Source organism: Capra hircus, chromosome 22 (genome assembly GCF_001704415.2).
Source record: "Capra hircus breed San Clemente chromosome 22, ASM170441v1, whole genome shotgun sequence".
NCBI classification, from domain to species: Eukaryota; Metazoa; Chordata; class Mammalia; order Artiodactyla; family Bovidae; genus Capra; species Capra hircus.
The window spans coordinates 39,245,070-39,263,718 of NC_030829.1; the positions used below are offsets into that span (position 1 = coordinate 39,245,070).

At 40.2% G+C, this 18,649-nt stretch overlaps 1 protein-coding gene across 4 annotated transcripts in view; it reads right to left on the reverse strand.

Moving 5' to 3' along the window:
- Positions 1 to 18,649, reverse strand: part of PTPRG (protein tyrosine phosphatase, receptor type G) — a 772,648-nt gene that overhangs the window by 234,184 nt on the left and 519,815 nt on the right. For all 4 annotated transcript variants that reach the window (XM_018066932.1, XM_018066935.1, XM_018066931.1 and 1 more), the window contains exon 5: positions 2,359 to 2,454. In XM_018066932.1, coding sequence (XP_017922421.1) covers positions 2,359 to 2,454 — 96 coding nt within the window. The remainder of the gene's footprint in view (positions 1 to 2,358; positions 2,455 to 18,649) is intronic.

The window sequence follows — 18,649 nt, forward strand, 5'->3', positions numbered from 1 at the left end:
AGGAGGAAAGGGTAGGTATGAAGGCAGGGCTGCAGGGGTAGAGATCCAGCAATACAAAAAACAGTGTGCTAAGAGGAGAGTGATGAAAAGGAAGGATAACTATGAAGAGCAAGGGCTTCCCGGGGGGCACAGTGTAAAGAATCTGCCTGCCAATGCAAGAGATGCAAGAGACACAGGTTTGACCCCTGGGTCAGGAAGACCCCCAAGGAGGAAATGGCAACCCACCCCAGTTTTCTAGCCTGGAAAATTCCATGGACAGAGAAGTCTGATGGGCTACAATTCAAGGGGCTGCAAGGAGTTGAACATGACTGAGAGCACACTCACACATACAAACAGTCTGAGAAGTTCAAGTAGCCTCAGTAATGCCAAAAACAAATCTATCACAGTTTAGATGCAGAAGGGGTTATGACAGAACCCACCTGAATTGCTAGCAGGACTGTGCCCAGAATAGACCTCTGTTTATGCAGAGAAGACACATACACCATGGGGTCTCCATCTCATGAAACGGAAGTGGCTGGATATGGGTACATATTTTGTTTGGCATTTACCAAATTTCTACTATGTGCCAAAACCCACATTAGGGACTTCATTTAAAGACTACAGTCTTGATGCTGTACAAGTTGCCATCCTCATTTCACAGATCACAACGCTATGGTTGAAAAGTTTAGAAATTCCCTAGTGGTCCAGGGGTAGGCCTCAGTGCTTTCAATGCCTAATGTATAGGTTTGATCCCTGGTCAGAGAACTAAGATGCTGTAAGCCACACGGTGTGGTCAAAAAATAAAAAGTTTAAACAACTACATCACCATTATGCAGTTAAGTGGAAAAGATGAGATTCAAATGCACGTATTTTTGACTCCACCAAATAAGCTTTTAAAACACTAGGCTCTACTGTGATTCATGAAAATAATCAGGGGAAGAAATGCCTGGGAAAACAGTAGGAACAATGAGGAGATTATCATAAAACACAGTGTAAACAAAAAATTTCAAAATATTTCAGTATCACCCACAATGAGAAACACATTTCATATAATGACCTAATTGCTTGCATGTCTGTGTATGAGCAATGAGAAACCAAGTTCAAAGAAATTATTTACCCTTACTATGTGTGGTACACTTGAATACTTTCTATTCTGTATTATTCTATTTATTTTAAAAATGCTGGTCAAGACTCACTGAAATGACTTCATGGCGCACTACTAGGTCAGAAATCTTACTATGAAAATTAGTGTCATAACCAATGCTGTGGAACGACACTCTTATTTTTTTGGAAGTTTGGATAGGATATTAGGCTTTTCAATTTTTCAAAAATCACATCCCCTTTGAGTCTTTACCCAAGAAAAGAAAGGGAGAGGGGTATTAAGAGAGAGAGACAAATAGTACAGAGAATTGTCCATTCTGTGTCACTCACTAAAAAGGGCAGTGAAATTAACACACTCCACACAAGAGTGGCTCCATCTCAATGACAAAGAAGCTTGCCTCAAAAGGCGGAGGTTAAAGACACATATTGAAGAAGGTTCTGATGTCTTTAATGTTCCTCTGAGTTGTCAGAAAGACATAATGTCCCCATGATGACTCACTGGTAAAAGGAACACTTGTTAAGTGGTCTTTAGGCAAACTGCAATACTGAAAGACAAGCCATACACCTCCTACTCAGATTACCTTCCCACACAAAAAAAGCACCAGGTCTCCTCTAGGCTACTTGGTTAAGACACCCACTGATCAACACTAAGAAGCCTGGACAGCATTATCTATGGAAGGATGCAATGTTTCACTTCTAGATATGGAACCAACACATGAGCCAGGAAAACTCCTTAATACAAATACAACAAAACAGAGAAAATGAGTCTGGGAGATCATAAACATACTAACTTGGAAACAGTCTCAATAAGAATTTTAGTTACCATGGGGATTTCTGGAGGGGAACGAGGAGGGAGAAATGAAGTCTCTTTAGAGAAATGACTGATGCGATTTATTAATCTACTTGCAAGTAATGTCAAATTTTAAAGTTGCTCCAAAGAAAACCACCTTTTTTTAAACATCAGCTTCTTAATATGCTGAAGGGACCTGTTCAAAACGCTTCAGGAGTGAAGTAACTTAGATGATAAATGTGTTCTTCAATCTGTGCACCAGTCAAGTAGCAATAAAATCAGAATAATTCATGCAAAATTTTTCACTATGTTTCTAAACATACTTATTTACATTTTAAATCACACATTAGACAATATGAAATATCTTTCATTTAGACAGGTGTGAACTAGAAAACAGATGCATTCATTAAACATGGAACAATTCGGTGAATTAAAAAAAAAATACTCAAAGAACTCTGGTTGAAGTACTTGAGCCATTGTTAACTTACTTGAAAAAATATAGCCATAGCTCCGATTATTCTGTTTTCAGAAATGGCGGTTTGAAAGCTGTCAAAATCATCTGGATTGTAAAAGAAAATCTGCATCTGTAAAAAGAACAATAGAAAACATTAGGAGAATATACCAGGAAAACCTATGCAGAAGTAGAGAGAATAGTACAGTGTACTCAGATTCCCCAACATAGTTAAGATTTTGACCAATATATTCATCTATCCCTATTTCTCTTTGCTAAAGTATTTGACAGCAAACCCTAGGCATTTTATCATTCTACCCCTACTTCAGTAGATATCAATAAAACACATGTCTTTTCACCTAACTATGATGACTTTAGGTCACACACAAAAATAACACCCAACATATATTACCTAATACTCATGCCATGATGAACAGTTCCTACTAAGAAGCCAGATTTTAATGGAGTTAAACCATGCAAAGGCAGAAAACCAAGGCTGTGAGATTCAGTCCACAAGTTAAAATTTTAAAGGCTTAAATGGACACGTCTTTATAGACAAGTATCATTTTAATGATAAGAATTTGATGGGGGCTCTCAGCTTTAAGAAATAGCCAATAGGGGCTATTTTAGTCAATCCACAAAAATTTAATGGTAATGATGATAATAATACTCTGGATTTCACAGTTTGCAAAAAGGCATCCCATTCCTGATCTCACTTAATCCATCTAACAATCCCTGTGAAGGCTGGTCAGAAAGGACTACACTCAGTTACACATGAAGAAAGTGCTTCATAAACCTGATGCTCACTTGTTTAAGACAAAAACACTGTTGAGTACAAAATCCAGGTACTCTCATCCCAACCTTGAATACCTTCTCTGACGTTTGGCAAGGGCTTCTCATCCTTTACGGTAAATCAACTTAAAATCATTAGACAATTTGAATGCCTGAACATTCCTTGATATCTAATACAATTCAGAGAACAAAAACAGATCACAGAGTGTTCTTGAGAGACTACATATGAGATAAGAATAAAAGATTTGGGCCCCTAACTCCAGCTTCCTCATTTACTTGCATGTGAGATCTCAGGCAAGTAAGCTAATTTCTAAGCATCATTCCTTATATATAGAATCATATTCTTACCCTTGGTAAGAAGAGTGTGGGGATTAAACATGTCAGTGTGGTACCCACTGTGTGCACTATGCCTGGACCTTACAGGTCCACAAAGCCCATCACCATCACAGTAACACCTGGCAGGCACCTTCAGATTTCTAACAGCAGTATAATTCCACTGAATCTTCTTGAATCACTCCTCCTCCTCACAGAAAATTAAGACTCCTGCTATCATTGGTTCTCGTCTATGACCTTTATTTTTCCACTTTCCCAAATGACATGATGCTATTTTCTGAACAACCACACCCCAGATGGAATATGGAGACTTGATGTTAAATGGTAACTACCCAGTGGGAAAAGGGAAGTCAGACAGACTAGCTGAAATACAGGTCAAACACAAAGAGTCCGGCTGACCGAATTCACCCACACGTTATGAACAAGCTGACATTTTTTTCCCCTGAAGGGTGTGATCAGGGAGCCCAAATCAGGACACTTTCTAGGAAAAGTCAGACACCCAAGTAAACTGGAGGATGGTAGATTCTTTTGGAGATTATTCTTTCTTAGCAGAATTGCTCTCCTTAGACTGTGAATTTCCATTGACGCTACCACCACCCACTTACAAATGTGTTACCTTTATGTCTGGACAGCTACAGACATCATGAATTTACTCTGAGAAAAATGCGTTCAATGAGGTGCAGATTAAAATAGTTGAATACCGGGTGAATTGCTCTGGGGACAATGAGACTAAACCAAGAGAGAAACTCTGCACAAGTATATTCAGAAAATTACACTTCACTTTCCTTTTAAAACCTAGACCCTCAGATGAAGTAAATTCAAGGTTTCCTTATTCTTCAGTCCAGGAGCAGGGGCAGCATTGTTTAATGCATCACCTGAATAGTGTGTGATACAAAATACTTTCAAACCTCTTCAAGGGTATTTTCATTTACAACTGGGTGAGGAAATTCATTTTTAGAGAATGTCTTTGAATCATGGCCCCACCCATCAGGATAATAAAATGTCTCATAAAGAGAACAGCAGCCATAGGTCTGAAATATCAATTTCCCTTGCCATCAATATCTTTCTCAAGTTGTAGTCTACTGAATTTTGTTAACTTTTAAAGATATCTTCAATGTGAAAGTAAGTAGATGGAGTTTTGCTCAGGGATTGGACTTTATTTTGTTGTTACCGTTGACGAGACAAATCCCCGCATAGTCTGGAAACTTATTTTACAAAAACATTTTTGGGAACGGTCATGGTAGCTACTGAGCATTTTGAGTAGCCCATCCATTTTGTCCATCTGTTTGCAAGCGCCGTGTTCGGACCATTCCTTCAGCCTTCCCCAAAGTGTGTTCTTTCCAATCATGTGAACTGAAGTGATGCTGAGTGCACAGAAATCCTCCCCTCTGAAGAAACATGGTGAACAGAAGCTGAAGAAAAGATCTGAGAAACTGGAAAATAAAGAAATCTACTAAGTGTTCCCTATAGCCTTTGCCCGGACCACCAATTATTTATATTTTACCTTATCTGCATGTTTCCTCTCTCCCCACAAACATTTCCCCTGAATCATTAAATAATAAGCAGGAGAAAATATGCCCCTTTACCAATACAGACTTAAGTGTGCTGTTTCTAAGAATAAGAATATTCTTTTATACAGCCACAGTAAAATTATTAAAATTAGCAAGCTTTACTTTGATATAATACTATTAATCATATTCACAGTCCATTTTCAACATTTGGCAAGTGCCCAAATAAAGTCCATTATAGATCATTATTTATATCTTGGTCCAGGAATCTAATAGAGGACCAAACTGCATTCAGTTGCCACGTCTCTTTATAATGACCCCTCCGACCCCCAACTTTCATTTGGGACAGTTACTCAGCCTTTTTCTTTTTTTGGTAGTTTGAAGGATGCAGGCCAGTTACTAAGTAGAAATGGGGTCAGTTTCATAGTTTCTCATGATTAGATTCAAGTTGAGTCATATGTAAATGTACCACAATAAAGCATAAGATAGTAAATGGTTCAGGGTCATGGGAGGCATATATTAAATGAATATAGGATAATACAGGGAATGGACCAGGTCAGGGGGGAGATTTTGCTGAAGCTGGACTTCCTATTTTCTAATGTTTGTTTAAATCAGCTCTCACATCCCTGTTGTAATGACAGTAAGAGGAAATGATCCCAATGCAAGAGTGGGAAACCCAACAGAACTTTCCTTGGTGATTCAGAAAGCTCTACATTTTAATTTCCTCTCAGAACACATTATTTCTCCAATGTGCACCCCTCCCACGTACATGAACCAAGAAAAATTCATGATGAATTAAAGAAATGGCATGCAGACAGTCCAGAGGACAGGCAACATACTGGTAGATTCATTAGACACTTCCAGGATACTGTTGTTCATCTTTAACAGAACAGAAGAACACATAGGAAAAGCTTCAGGAAAAGAACACATGAGACATAAACACGATGAGATAAAGATGGTGATGAAAAGGGCAACAGAAGAATTAAAAGTCACCGAGGAGGCAGTACATAACAGGACTGAAGAGGTGAAATGTATCTTTCTGATCGTGTTTGGGGCTACCATGTAGCCAGCCAGTCGAGAACACAGTAGTGGACAAAAAAGTCACCCAAGGATAAAAATGTGTAGTAAAGACAAAGAAAAAATCCAAACATAGTTAATGATCTGCTGGTTCTACTTGTTGGATGATTTGCAAACGATGATGTCACCAAGTTTAGGATAACAAGTTCTTACTCTAACTTTATTTTTAGATTATGCTGTACCTTAACAGCTGAAGAGCCAGATCACACGCATTCAACAATCCCTTCATTCTGCCACTGCCATCAGACAGGAAGACTGATGAGGGCAGGAAGCCTGCCTGCTTAAGGACTTTGTCTTGAACAGTGCTGTTTTTCTGAATACCATTAACTCATTCGTGGAATGAATAAAATGAGTGGGGGCTCTGGATGACTGGAAGCAAGGCCAGTCAAATGATAAAGTCACAATCATTACACTGAGGTTCTTGCTATTTCCAGGAATAAATTATACAGTGAGATGAGCAGCAAAGAGAGATAAGGATATTAAGAGAATGAATGGACTTAAAATTGCTGGAGAAAATGTTCAAGAAGGTGCGAATATAACCCCAAATCCTTATGAAATGACTAAGTGGAACCAGGTATGGTTCTGCTAAACACCGGCAACATTCCTTTCTCTTTAATCTGCAAGGCATTTCAAACTGTTTTCTACCCAAGCAACTCTAGCCTGAAATTTTAATAATCCAACAAAAGAAAATCTAGTCACCTAAAATGTGGAGAAAAATTATAAATACCCACTATGTATACTTTATAAGGAATACTCTGAGTTCAGAACTATGATATAGGTATTTTCTTTTGTATCAATCAACAGTTTTTACTCCCAGTTACCTTTTTTAAAGCGTCATGATTTTATTTTTATCCCGTGAGGGTTAATTTTAATGTGTCGACTTTGCCCTGGCTATGCTGCCCACTTGTTTGGTCCAACAGTATTCCACGTGTTGCTGTGAAGCTCAGTTCAGTTCAGTCGCTCAGTCATGTCCGACTCTTTGCGACCCCATGAATCGCAGCACGCCAGGCCTCCCTGTCCATCACCATCTCCTGGAGTTCACTCAGACTCACGTCCATCGAGTCAGTGATGCCATCCAGCCATCTCATCCTCTGTCGTCCCCTTCTCCTCCTGCCCCCAATCCCTCCCAGCCTCAGAGTGTTTTCCAATGAGTCAACTCTTCGCATGAGGTGGCCAAAGGACTGGAGTTTCAGCTTTAGCATCATTCCTTCCAAAGAAATCCCAGGGCTGAAGGTATTGTTTTAAATGTGATTACTATTTATATCACTAGACTCTCCATACTGTGGGAACCACATCCAATCATTTGAAAGCTGGAGGAAGAGGTAGGAATTCTGCCTCCAGAATGCCACAGAGAAATTCTGCCTGAGTTTCCAGCCTTCAGTCTTCAGCCTGCAACATCAGCTCTTCAACACAACTCTTCATCAAGGCTGAAATTTCCAGCCTGCTCTGCATATTTCATACTTGCCCAACTCCACAACTGAGGCACAAGCACTTCTTTAAAAGCTCAGTTTGTCTCTCTCATATTGGTCTCACTTCTCTGGCGAACTCTTACTAATGCAACCCTAAATGTTACTACTAATCTTAAGTAAAATGTATCCGGATATATCTATATGTCTCTGTGCTTCATCTTATAAAACGGTTCTGTAACTTCATTCCTTTCTGAGTTTCTTTGAGCTCTGAGCTTTATCCTCTTCATTCTCTATTTCTAACAAGGTTCTCCCCTGGAGAATGTAGGCCCTGTTAACAACCCAGTTCACACTCTTGCAACCTACAGAAAAACATCCGTGAAACTGACAGGCAACACAACTGGGTGATATAAAATGAAGACCAGACGACATGGGCCACAGAATCAGTCCTGATTTGTATACAGAAGACGCCTGAGGTCTCTCAGGCTCAGTGTCCCCTTCTGTCAAACAGAGGTAATACTTCCCTCATGGGATGGTTGTCATAAAGAAAAACTACTCGCATGCTTGGAAAAAGTAAGAAGAGACTCCATAGCCCTCAGTTTTTATTACTATGTATCTTTATTACTTTTCTTTAGACCAGGAAAGAGATGCAAATTCAGGTGAAAATAAATTGTTTCCACGGACCAGCCAACAACCCCAATGAGTCATGCCACAAGGTGTAGCAAAGAAACCTGTGTGGGGGCTTCACACAACCTTCATTCGAAGAATATTTTTAGAAGAAACCTGACCCAAAGAATAGATGGCATTCAACATCTTTACAAGTAAGGCAGCATTTAAATAAACATTCTGAAGCATTTGCTTTATAAAATATCATTAACCATGGAGTGCACCAATCCTTAATTATTTCCCTTTTCCCCCCTGCCCTGTTATATGGAATTATCTTCAACTATGAACAGCAGGAATCCAAATTTTTGGAGAAGAACCCCACGTGTACCGTAGCGGCATGACTCCTATGCAATTGGGTATCAAGGAATCCCTTTCAAAAGTCTCTTGTGTTTAACTTGTTTATGCCGTTGTGTCTTTATTAGTTGTTTTTTTTTTTAATTTCTGCATCTGATTAGTCAAATAAACATTTAACTTTTTCAGCTGTTTCCTGGTAGGGAAAAACTCAGCCTCTTGCTTCCATCAGCGAAGGATTTACTACGTGTGATTCGTGAGCTATTTCTTAAAAGTTCAGCGTAAAGTTTGGACACAAATGAGGTAGGCTAAGCATCTGGCTACAGTTGGTCCCAATCTTATCATGGACTCCAGAAAGTTGAAGCTCTCCCATTTTCTAGCTGTGTGACCCAGATGACATTAGTTACCCTCTCTGAATCTTAGCAGCTTAGCAGGAAACTGAGGCTCAGAAACAAGTCACTGGGCCACATTGAGGATTAAATAAAGTAAGTAAAGTGCTTCCTACAATAGCTGACATATAATAGGCCCCCTAATGAATCGTTTGTCTTTAAAAATTAGCTAATGGGGGGAAAAAGGAAAGGAAAAAACCCAAATATGTTAGTGCACGGGTTGTTTTCAATAACCCCAAATTGGGCATTACCCAGATGCCAGCCAATAATGGACTACCTAATAGAACACACAACAATGGCACGTAAGAGTATGAACGCACCTCACCAATGCAAACCATGCTGAGACAAATAAACCCAATTTTTTTTCCTTTTAACAGAAAGGATATACTCTGTGATCCTGCTACAATGAAGTACAAAATCAGGAAAAACTCTTGCAGTTACAAGCCAACACCCGGTGGGTGGTAACTGGAAGAGGGGTCCTGGGGAGAAGCCGGTGAGAAAGTGCTTTTTCTTGATCTGGGGCCTGGTTCCAAGAGCGTGAAAATTCATTTAGCCGCACACTGATCATCTGTGAATTTCTCTCTATATATAAATATTTCAATAATAAAGAAATAAAATGAGGGACCTCCCTGGGGGTTCCAGTGGTTAAGACTTCACCTTCCAATGCAGGGGGTGCAGGATTGATCCCTGGTTCAGAAGCTAAGATCCCACAAACCTTGCAGCCAAAAAAACAAAAACAGAAACAGAAGTAATACTGTAATGAATTCAATAAAGATTTCAAAAAAGTGGTCCACATTAAAGAAAGAAAAAGAAATAAAATTAGTGAAATAGCTGTAATTTTCCAACTGGGATAAACAAAATATAGTCTCCTCCTATAATAAAGGAGCAGGGTGACGTTGTTTCCCTGTTCTGTACCCATTCCATGCAACAGAGGCTGATTTCAACAGGAGGGTATGGCCGCAGAGAACTGATTTGCTTCAAAGAGCAAATTAGGGTGGATGACCGAAAGTGTGTGCAGAATCACACCTGCCTAGGACCAAACAACAGTGACATGGGCCCAGCTCTGCTTCTTTCCACCCTTCCCCTTGAGGGAGACGCTGCAGAATGAAGCCAAGAGGCAGCGCAGAGGGCTACTTAAATGTATCGTATCCAACTCTTTACAATACTTGACATGAATTCATCCCTTCAATCCTTGGCATATATGGAGGGTGAGTGAGTGAGTGAAAGTTGCTCAGTCGTATCTGACTCTTTGCGACTCCATGGACTATACATACAGTCCATGGAATTCTCCAGGCCAGAATACTGGAGTGGGCAGCCGTTCCTTTCTCCAGGGGATCTTTCCAACCCTGGGATAGAACCCATGTCTCCAACACTGCAGGCGGATTCTTTACCAGCTGAGCCACCAGGGAAAGTAGTATTACTCTCCCCATTTTTAACAAAAGGAAATTCAGGCTAGGATATTATGTCTTCTCTGTGAAGAAATAAAGCCAGGATTCAAACCCAGAGCCCAAACTTTAAAAATCCTCTTGGTAGATCATCCTGACAGAATTCCCATAAGCCATGAGCATGACCTATTAGCTATTGCTAGGATCTTGGTACAAAGCTTCTAGGGTAGGATTCTCAAATAGGCTGATTTCTGGACCCCCGGGGACATCTGTCAATGTCTGAAGACATCTGTGGTTGGTGTCACTTGGGGTCAGATGCTACTGCTGGCATATACTGGGTAGAGGCCAGGGAAGTTTCTAAACACCCTACAATGCATAGGATACCCCTTGCCAAAGCAACTAATTATCTAGCCTAAAATGTCAATGGTGCTGACGTGCACAAATCAAGTCTACACCCTCTGCCACAGGAAGTCTAGTCAACGACTATGGGAAAGCTCTTTGATTTTGTCTTTCCTACTACTGAACTTACAGGGAGGAGGAACAAGTCTGATGTAATGGGGCTCAAAGCTTCCAGGGTCTTGCCCTTACCCATAAACCAGTAACTTAAGACCTCTTTCACCTACTGCAGTGACTGTAATAACCTTCTTTTCTATTAAAACAACCTATCCTTGCTCGCTTTTTTGTACCTAAGCCTGGTTCTGAAACGCAGTGGAGCTTAACGCCCTGGACACAGTGGAGGGGGTGGGGAGCCCTAGGTGCATCTGGAACTCATTTGTATTTCAAAAACAGGAAAATAACCACCTCAGTGTTTGTGCTCTTTGTAATGTGAAACTTTTTAGAAATTGCTTTGTACTTGGGAATAACAGCCACATGATTCACCATGAAATGAAGTCTGGAAAATCATTTTGGATAAATGGACCTATAAATTCAATAGAATTTCCATGACAACATAGACTGCGACACTCAACCACAAATAAAAGGTTATAAATCATTCAAAACCAACGAGGAATCAGCAATACGTCTCCCATTTTGAAATACAAGAAACCTGAAATACAGTTTATTTGTTACTGACTCACCCAGAATTCCCATTACGGTTCTGTCCTCATTTCTGATATTGTACTTTCTACCCCCCAATAGGTTCTGGGGAAATGATGACGCCATGAATCTGCAATCAAGCTAAATAAAATTAACACAGGTATAGAGTTAGTTGTTTTCCTCCCTTTCTCCCAGCGAAAAGTCTGCCAGAAAGCTTCTACATAAAGAGAAGCTGTGCACTTTTACCCAGAAAACTGCATTTTGCCCTTTGCAGCTAAATGTTGCCAAATTAAGCTCTCCCTAAGAAACAGGTTTATGCAAAACATGTCTGAGGAAGGACATGCGAGACAATATGAATGCTTTCCAAAGCTTTTTAGACTTCTATAAATCAAAACCTCACCCTCTTATGTTCTAAGGGTAATCTCCATAGGAGGCATTCTTTTAGATTAGCTGGGTCAATCAAACTAAAACATCTGCTCCTTAAAACACCTCTCTGCGACTCAGATCTTCTGTTTAATTTTAGTGAAGGGTGGCGCTAGTGGTGAAGGATCCACCTGCCAATGCAGAAGACTTAAGAGTCCCGAGTTTGATCGAGTTTGATCACTGGGCTGGGAAGATCCCCTGGAGGAGGGGATGGTAACCCACTCCAGTATTCTTGCCTGGAGAGTCCCATGGACAAGAGAAGCCTGGCAGGCTACAGTCCACGGGGCCACAAAGAGTCAGACATGACTGAGTGCCTGAGCACAGGACATGAGGTGTCCTTATAATGGACTCTCCCGGGTCCGATGTGTTGGGACCTCTCCTACTGGGCAGTACTGGCCCCAGGACCAAGCACGCAGTAGTTACTCATTAAATGACTATGGAATAAATAAATGTAAGGCGGTTATTTCTTGCACAGGAGGACATGCACTGCCTTGCTCTATTTAAACTCTTTCTGATTTTTAAGTCTCCCTTATAGACAACAGCTTTGGGTAGATAACTGGTGGCGGGGGCACCAATTTATGAAGCTATAAACTGGGGTTCTGCACATCCCTCGGAATACTGCCAAGGGTTGTACGTGTGTGCACCGGACACTGTCTACCTCTTTCCATCAGATAAACTCTTATGGTTATACCTATTACCACATTTTCAGTCCTGATTGCCACGTGGTCAATGGCTTTCATCAAAATCTTCACAGGTCCTACAAGCCAGAAAGGGTAAAAATCACTGATAAAAAATACGTAAATATGCTTCTATGAGCACAAAATCTTTTCTGTAAGACAGATCCCTAGAAGTGGTTCAAATTTTCCCCTGAAAAGGGTACACACCTTTTATGTTCTAGCAGTAATGGAAAAGAATACCATCTCCCTAAACCACTGGTAACACTGGATTGGCGGATCCTTGTTTTTCACACATTGGGTGAACATTCCTGTTTTCATTTTTAAATTTTCCTGATAATCAGTAAAAATGAGAATCTTAATTCATTTTTTTCTAATGATTTTCCTTTTTTATGATTTGAGGAGGCTCTCAACTAAGAAAATGTAAGATCTGCCAGAAGTGTTGCAAATACAAAGACAGACAGACAAGTACATATATCTGTCCCATATATATTGGAGAAAAAAAATTCACATGCATTATAAATAGAAGAACTGATAAGATAAACAATGGGGTGGAGAAAAGAAATTCACAAGTAGGCACAGACATTTAAACTTCTTGAAGATGTATTAGTAATGAAGAAAGTCAAGATGCAGGGTATATATACATTTGATTTTTAAAAAGCCCCACAACAAAATATTTGTTGTGTATCTACCTGCATCAGTGAATCCTAAAGGCAATCAACCCTGAATATTCACTGGAAGGACTGATGCTGAAGCTCCAATACTTTGGATACCTGATGCGAGGAGCTGACTCACAGGAAAAGACCCTGATGCAGGGAAAGATTGAAGGCAGGAGGAGAAGGAGACAACAGAAGATGAGATGGTTGGATGGCATCACTGACTCAATGGACATGAGTTTGAGCAAGCTCTGGGAGATGGTGAAGGCGAGGGAATCCTGGCGTGCTGTAGTCCACGGGGTCACAAAGAGTCTGACACAACTCAGCAACTGAACAATAACAAAAAGCATCTGCACAGATATACAAAAGGAAGGAAAGAAAAGGCTCTGGAAGGTAACACCAACTAATAACAGTGGTTTTCTCTAGAGAGGGGACTTGGATTGGTTTGGGGCCAAGGAAGGTAGTTGGCTCTATTCCAATGGTTTAAAATACTTGCTGTTTCTATATAATAGTTTCTCTGTGTTGTGGGGGGAGGAGGGGTTCCTTAAAAGGAGGGAAAGGAAAGGGAAAAATCAAAAAATAAAAGAACAAAATCAAAATCCCCATCACTACTGCAGAGGGGGAAGGTGAAGCTAATGGATTCATTTGGGGGACCAAACTCAGAAAATGTGCCTTATCAGCAAAGTGCTCCAAAGGAATGAATCCATCAGCTCCTAGCGACAGAGAGCACAGCGTCACACAAGCTATGATCCTGCTCTATTCCTGACTTCACTCTGACACTATCCACTCTTCATTTATTTCTGCCTGCAGTGAAACACGACGATTCAAGTTCAGTAACACTCCAAAGGAGGAAGGGGAAAAAAAAAAAAAAGATAGAGCTACTGTTTCTGACCTACAAAGACTATTCAATTCACTTAACACAGCTGCTCTGTTGAAAAGTATATTTATTTAGACTAATAGTTTCCCACCTACCTGGCCATAAAATTACAGTGTGCACACCTAGTAAACACAAAGTACTAATGCTCACAGACTGTGTATTTGGTCAGGAAAACACCAGCAAATGAAGGAGGAAAGCAAGGCTGCCCAAAGCTGGGCAAAGCACTGGCTCTGCTGAGGGACTGAGTACAACCTGAGAGCAGTGATTTAGGGAGAAGCTCTTAGGAAACGGTTGAAGGCCTCGGTGGTAATGAGGACAGAGCTCTACCACCAACAATGCTTTGATCGTCGCTCATGATATTCTTGCTGAATGATCCTCCTTTCCACGAATTCGCCAGAGTATGACTTTGAATTTTAAAATCTTAGAATCAGAGCAAACACATGATGGAGTAACACACATATGATTAGAACATCTAAGTTCCAGTTCAAGCTCCGCCTCATCTTGTGTTAAAATCGGAGGCAAATCGCTTAATATTCTCTAGATCCCAGTTTCTAAATATGAACAGCTGATACGATGTTATTAGGTTAATTTCAACGATGATGACTTAAAAAGAGGTTTGATGACTGATGGTAAGTGTACAGGTTTGATGTTAGGATTAAATACCACAAAACCTATGGATGATATTAATATCTTCTTCCTCATTATTACTATGGCTATGATAATTATTACATGAAAATCCTTTTAAAAAATACATGTCTCTGTTCAGCTCGCTATTACTAAGTTCTCTGACTGTATGATTTTAGAGCCAAGACGTCTATTGATTACAGTTTCTCATTTCCCATTCTGTTCCATACTCCTTCCCCCTCCCAACATATTTTTATGAAGAAGTCTCAAACATAAGAGCAAAGTTGAAGAATATTACTGTGAACACCTATATATCGCCAACTAGATGCTTACATTAATATTCTAAGAAACTTGTTTTATCAAGTAACAACCAGTTCCTCTATCCAGACATTTTATCAGGTACTGCATTTTAAAGGAAAAAAGAAATCAGCACTTTCAGGCAGTCAACAAGTTATCTCAATATTAAGAGAAAGCCAGGCAATGTTTTCCAGGTTTTGAGTCCAAGCCAGGGAATGTCTTGCTGGTTTGCAAGGGGGTTAATAACCCCATTAATGAGAACATCTTGAGATTCTGATAGCTACATCTCTGCAGGGAACTGTTCATAATTTGGAATAAAGACAGAGTTTAAAGGATGGGACCAAAACAACAAAATATCAAAGCTATGTCTTGAAGAAGCCACGAGTCTACAGGAGATAGTGTCAGTCAATAATCATGTTATTGATTGGCTCCATTCGGGCCCCACTCTGATGAGCTAACACCAGAACACATCCAGAGAGAGTATACATTAAGTGTAACCATGCCTCAATGCTTGTTTCACTTGCCTTGAATTTATAATAACAGTGAACACACCCAGCAGTCTATCCAGGAAGCTTTATTCATTATCTCCACATCTGAGATTCAGCCACCGAAGAGACTCTTCCCCACAGAACTCCACCCCAAAATCTTAATGAAGAAGGTACTTTAAAATCAAAAGGAGCTAACAATTGGCTGTCTTAGTTGGGATTCAAGCAGTGTTGTGTATGTTACTAGGGAGATTCATGGAGTTCACGAAGCCTGATTGATAATAGCAAAATACTTGGTGCTGGGAAAACTGGACAGCTACATGTAGAAGAAAAAAATTACAATACTACCTAATACCATACACAAAAACAAACTCAAACTGGATCAAAGACCTAAAGCTAGGATAGGACACTATAAAACTCTTAGAGGGGAACATAAGAAAAACATTCTTTGACATAACACACAGGAAGATCTTTTTTGACCCATCTCCTACAGTAAAATAAAAACAAAAATAATCAAATGGGACCCAATTAAATTGAAAAGCTTCTGCACAGCAAAGGAAACCATAAACAAGAAGAAGACAACCCTCAGAATGGAAAAAAAATATCTGCAAGCAAAGCAATTGACAGAGATGGACAAAAATATGTATCTCCAAAATATACAAACAGCTCATGCAGCTCAATATCAAAAAAAAACAAACAAGGCAGTCAAAAACATGGGTGGCAAATAAGACATAAGACATTTCTCCAAAGACGACGTAAAGATGGCCAACAAAAACATGAAAGGATGTTCAACACCATTCATTATTAGAGAAATGCAAACCAAAACTACAACGAGGTTTCACCTCACACCAGTAAGAATGGTTATCAGCAAAAAAAAATCTACAAGCAGTGAATGCTGGAGAGGATGTAGCGAAAAGGGAAGCCCTTTGCACTGTTGGTGGGTATATAAATTGGTACAACTGCTATGAAGAACAGTATGGAGGTTTCTCAAAAAATTAAAAATGGGACTGTCATATGGCCCTGCAATCCCACTACTGGGCGTATACCCTGAGAAAACCATAATTCACACAGACACATGTACCCCAGTGGTCACTGCCACACTATTTATACTAGCAAGGACATGGAAGTAACCTAGATGCCCACTGACAAATGAATAGATAAAGAAGATATGGGGTATATATAAACAGTGGAAGTGAGAAATACATTTAAGGGACTAGATCTGATAGATAGAGTACCTGATGAACTATGGACAGAGGTTCGTGACACTGTACAGGAGACAGAGATCAAGACCATCCCTATGGAAAAGAAATGCAAAAAAGCAAAATGGCTGTCTGGGGAGGCCTGCCAAATAGCTGGGAAAAGAAGAGAAGCGAAAAGCAAAGGAGAAAAGGAAAGATATAAGTATCTGAATGCAGAGTTCCAAAGAATAGCAAGGAGAGATAAGAAAGCCTTCCTCAGCAATCACTGCAAAGAAATAGAGGAAAACAACGGAATGGGAAAGACTAGAGATCTCTTCAAGAAAATTAGACACACCAAGGGGACATTTCATGCAAGGATGGGCTCGATAAAGGACAGAAATGGTACAGACCTAACAGAAGCAGAAGATATTAAGAAGAGGTGGCAAGAATACACAGAAGAACTGTACAAAAAAGATCTTCATGACCAAGATAATCACGATGGTGTGATCACTCACCTAGAGCCAGACATCTTGGAATGTGAAGTCAAGTGGGCCTTAGAAAGCATCACTATGAACAAAGATAGTAGAGGCGATGGAATTCCAGTTGAGCTATTTCAAATCCTAAAAGATGATGCTTGAAAGTGCTGCACTCAATATGCCAGCAAATTTGGAACAGTGGAAACAGTGTCAGACTTTATTTTTGGGGGCTCCAAAATCACTGCAGATGGTGACTGCAGCCATGAAATTAAAAGATGCTTACTTCTTGGAAGGAAAGTTATGAGCAACCTAGATAGCATATTCAAAAGCAGAGACACTACTTTGCCAACAAAGGTCCGTCTAGTCAAGGCTACGGTTTTTCCAGTGGTCATGTATGGGTGTGAGAGTTGGACTGTGAAGAAAGCTGAGTGCTGAAGAATTGATGCTTTTGAACTGTGGTGTTGGAGAAGACTCTTGAGAGTCCCTTGGACTGCAAGAAGATACAACCAGTCCATCTTAAAGGAGATCAGTCCTGGGTGTGCATTAGAAGGACTGATGCTGAGGCTGAAACTCCAGTACTTTGACCAGCTCCTGCGAAGAGCTGACTCATTGGAAAAGACTCTGATGCTGGGATGGGTTGGGGGCAGGAGGAGAAGGGGACGACAGAGGATGAGATGGCTGGATGGCATCACCGATTCGATGGACATGAGTTTGGGTAAACTCCAGGAGTTAGTGATGGACAGGGAGGCCTGGCATGCTGCAATTCATGGGTTGCAAAGAGTGAGACACGAATGAGCGACTGAACTGAACTAGAATGTTACTCAATATAAACAGAATGAAATTGGGTCATTCATAGAGATGTGGATGGACTGAGAGTCTGTCACACAAGGTAAAGAAAGTAAGAGAGGGAAAAACAAATACTGTATATTAATGCATATGGATGGAATTTAGCAAGATGGTACAGATGAGCATGTCTGCAGGGCAGGAATAGAGAACAGGCGTTGGACACAGGGGGAGAAGGGAAGGGAAGACGAGCTGTGAGGTCAGCACTGACATACAGTCACCGTCGTGTGTGTAGCAGGCACTGGGAAGCTGCTCTACAGCACAGGCAGCTCAGCCCGGTGATGACCTAGAGTGGTGGGGTGGGAGGAAGGTCCAAAAGGGAGCAGATGCATGTGTACATACAGCCGATTCCCTTCATTGAATAGCAGAAACACAACCCTGTAAAGCAACTATACTTCTGTTAAAAAATGTAGATACATTCATTGTCAATCCATGAGAAAAGGACTCAATAAATTGGGAGCAAACTGTGGAATATTATGCAGCTCTTAAAAAGAATGATGCTCATTCTATATCTGACATGCAAAGATGCCCATGGATATACCATTAAGTCAAACACTGAAGTTACGGAACACTATGTACAAAATCATCTGATTGTTCAAGTAAAGGGAAAAAACACAGAAATACCAACAGTGAGGAAGAAGAAAACACTGGAACAATCTATAAGAAGCACAACTATGGTTACCTCTGAGAACTAAAAATGCAGAGATGGGGATGACAGAATGGATTCCATTTTTACTTCATATGTTCAGTACTGCTTAAAGATCATTTCAAAGAGAAAACTTTCTTTTGTAAGTATTTAGTAAACAAAAAACAGCAACAACAAAGACTTAAACAGGAATCAAACAATAGAGAGAGGACAAGATGCATCATCAAATTTTACCAAGTATTGACATTCATACAGAACACTGCCCAG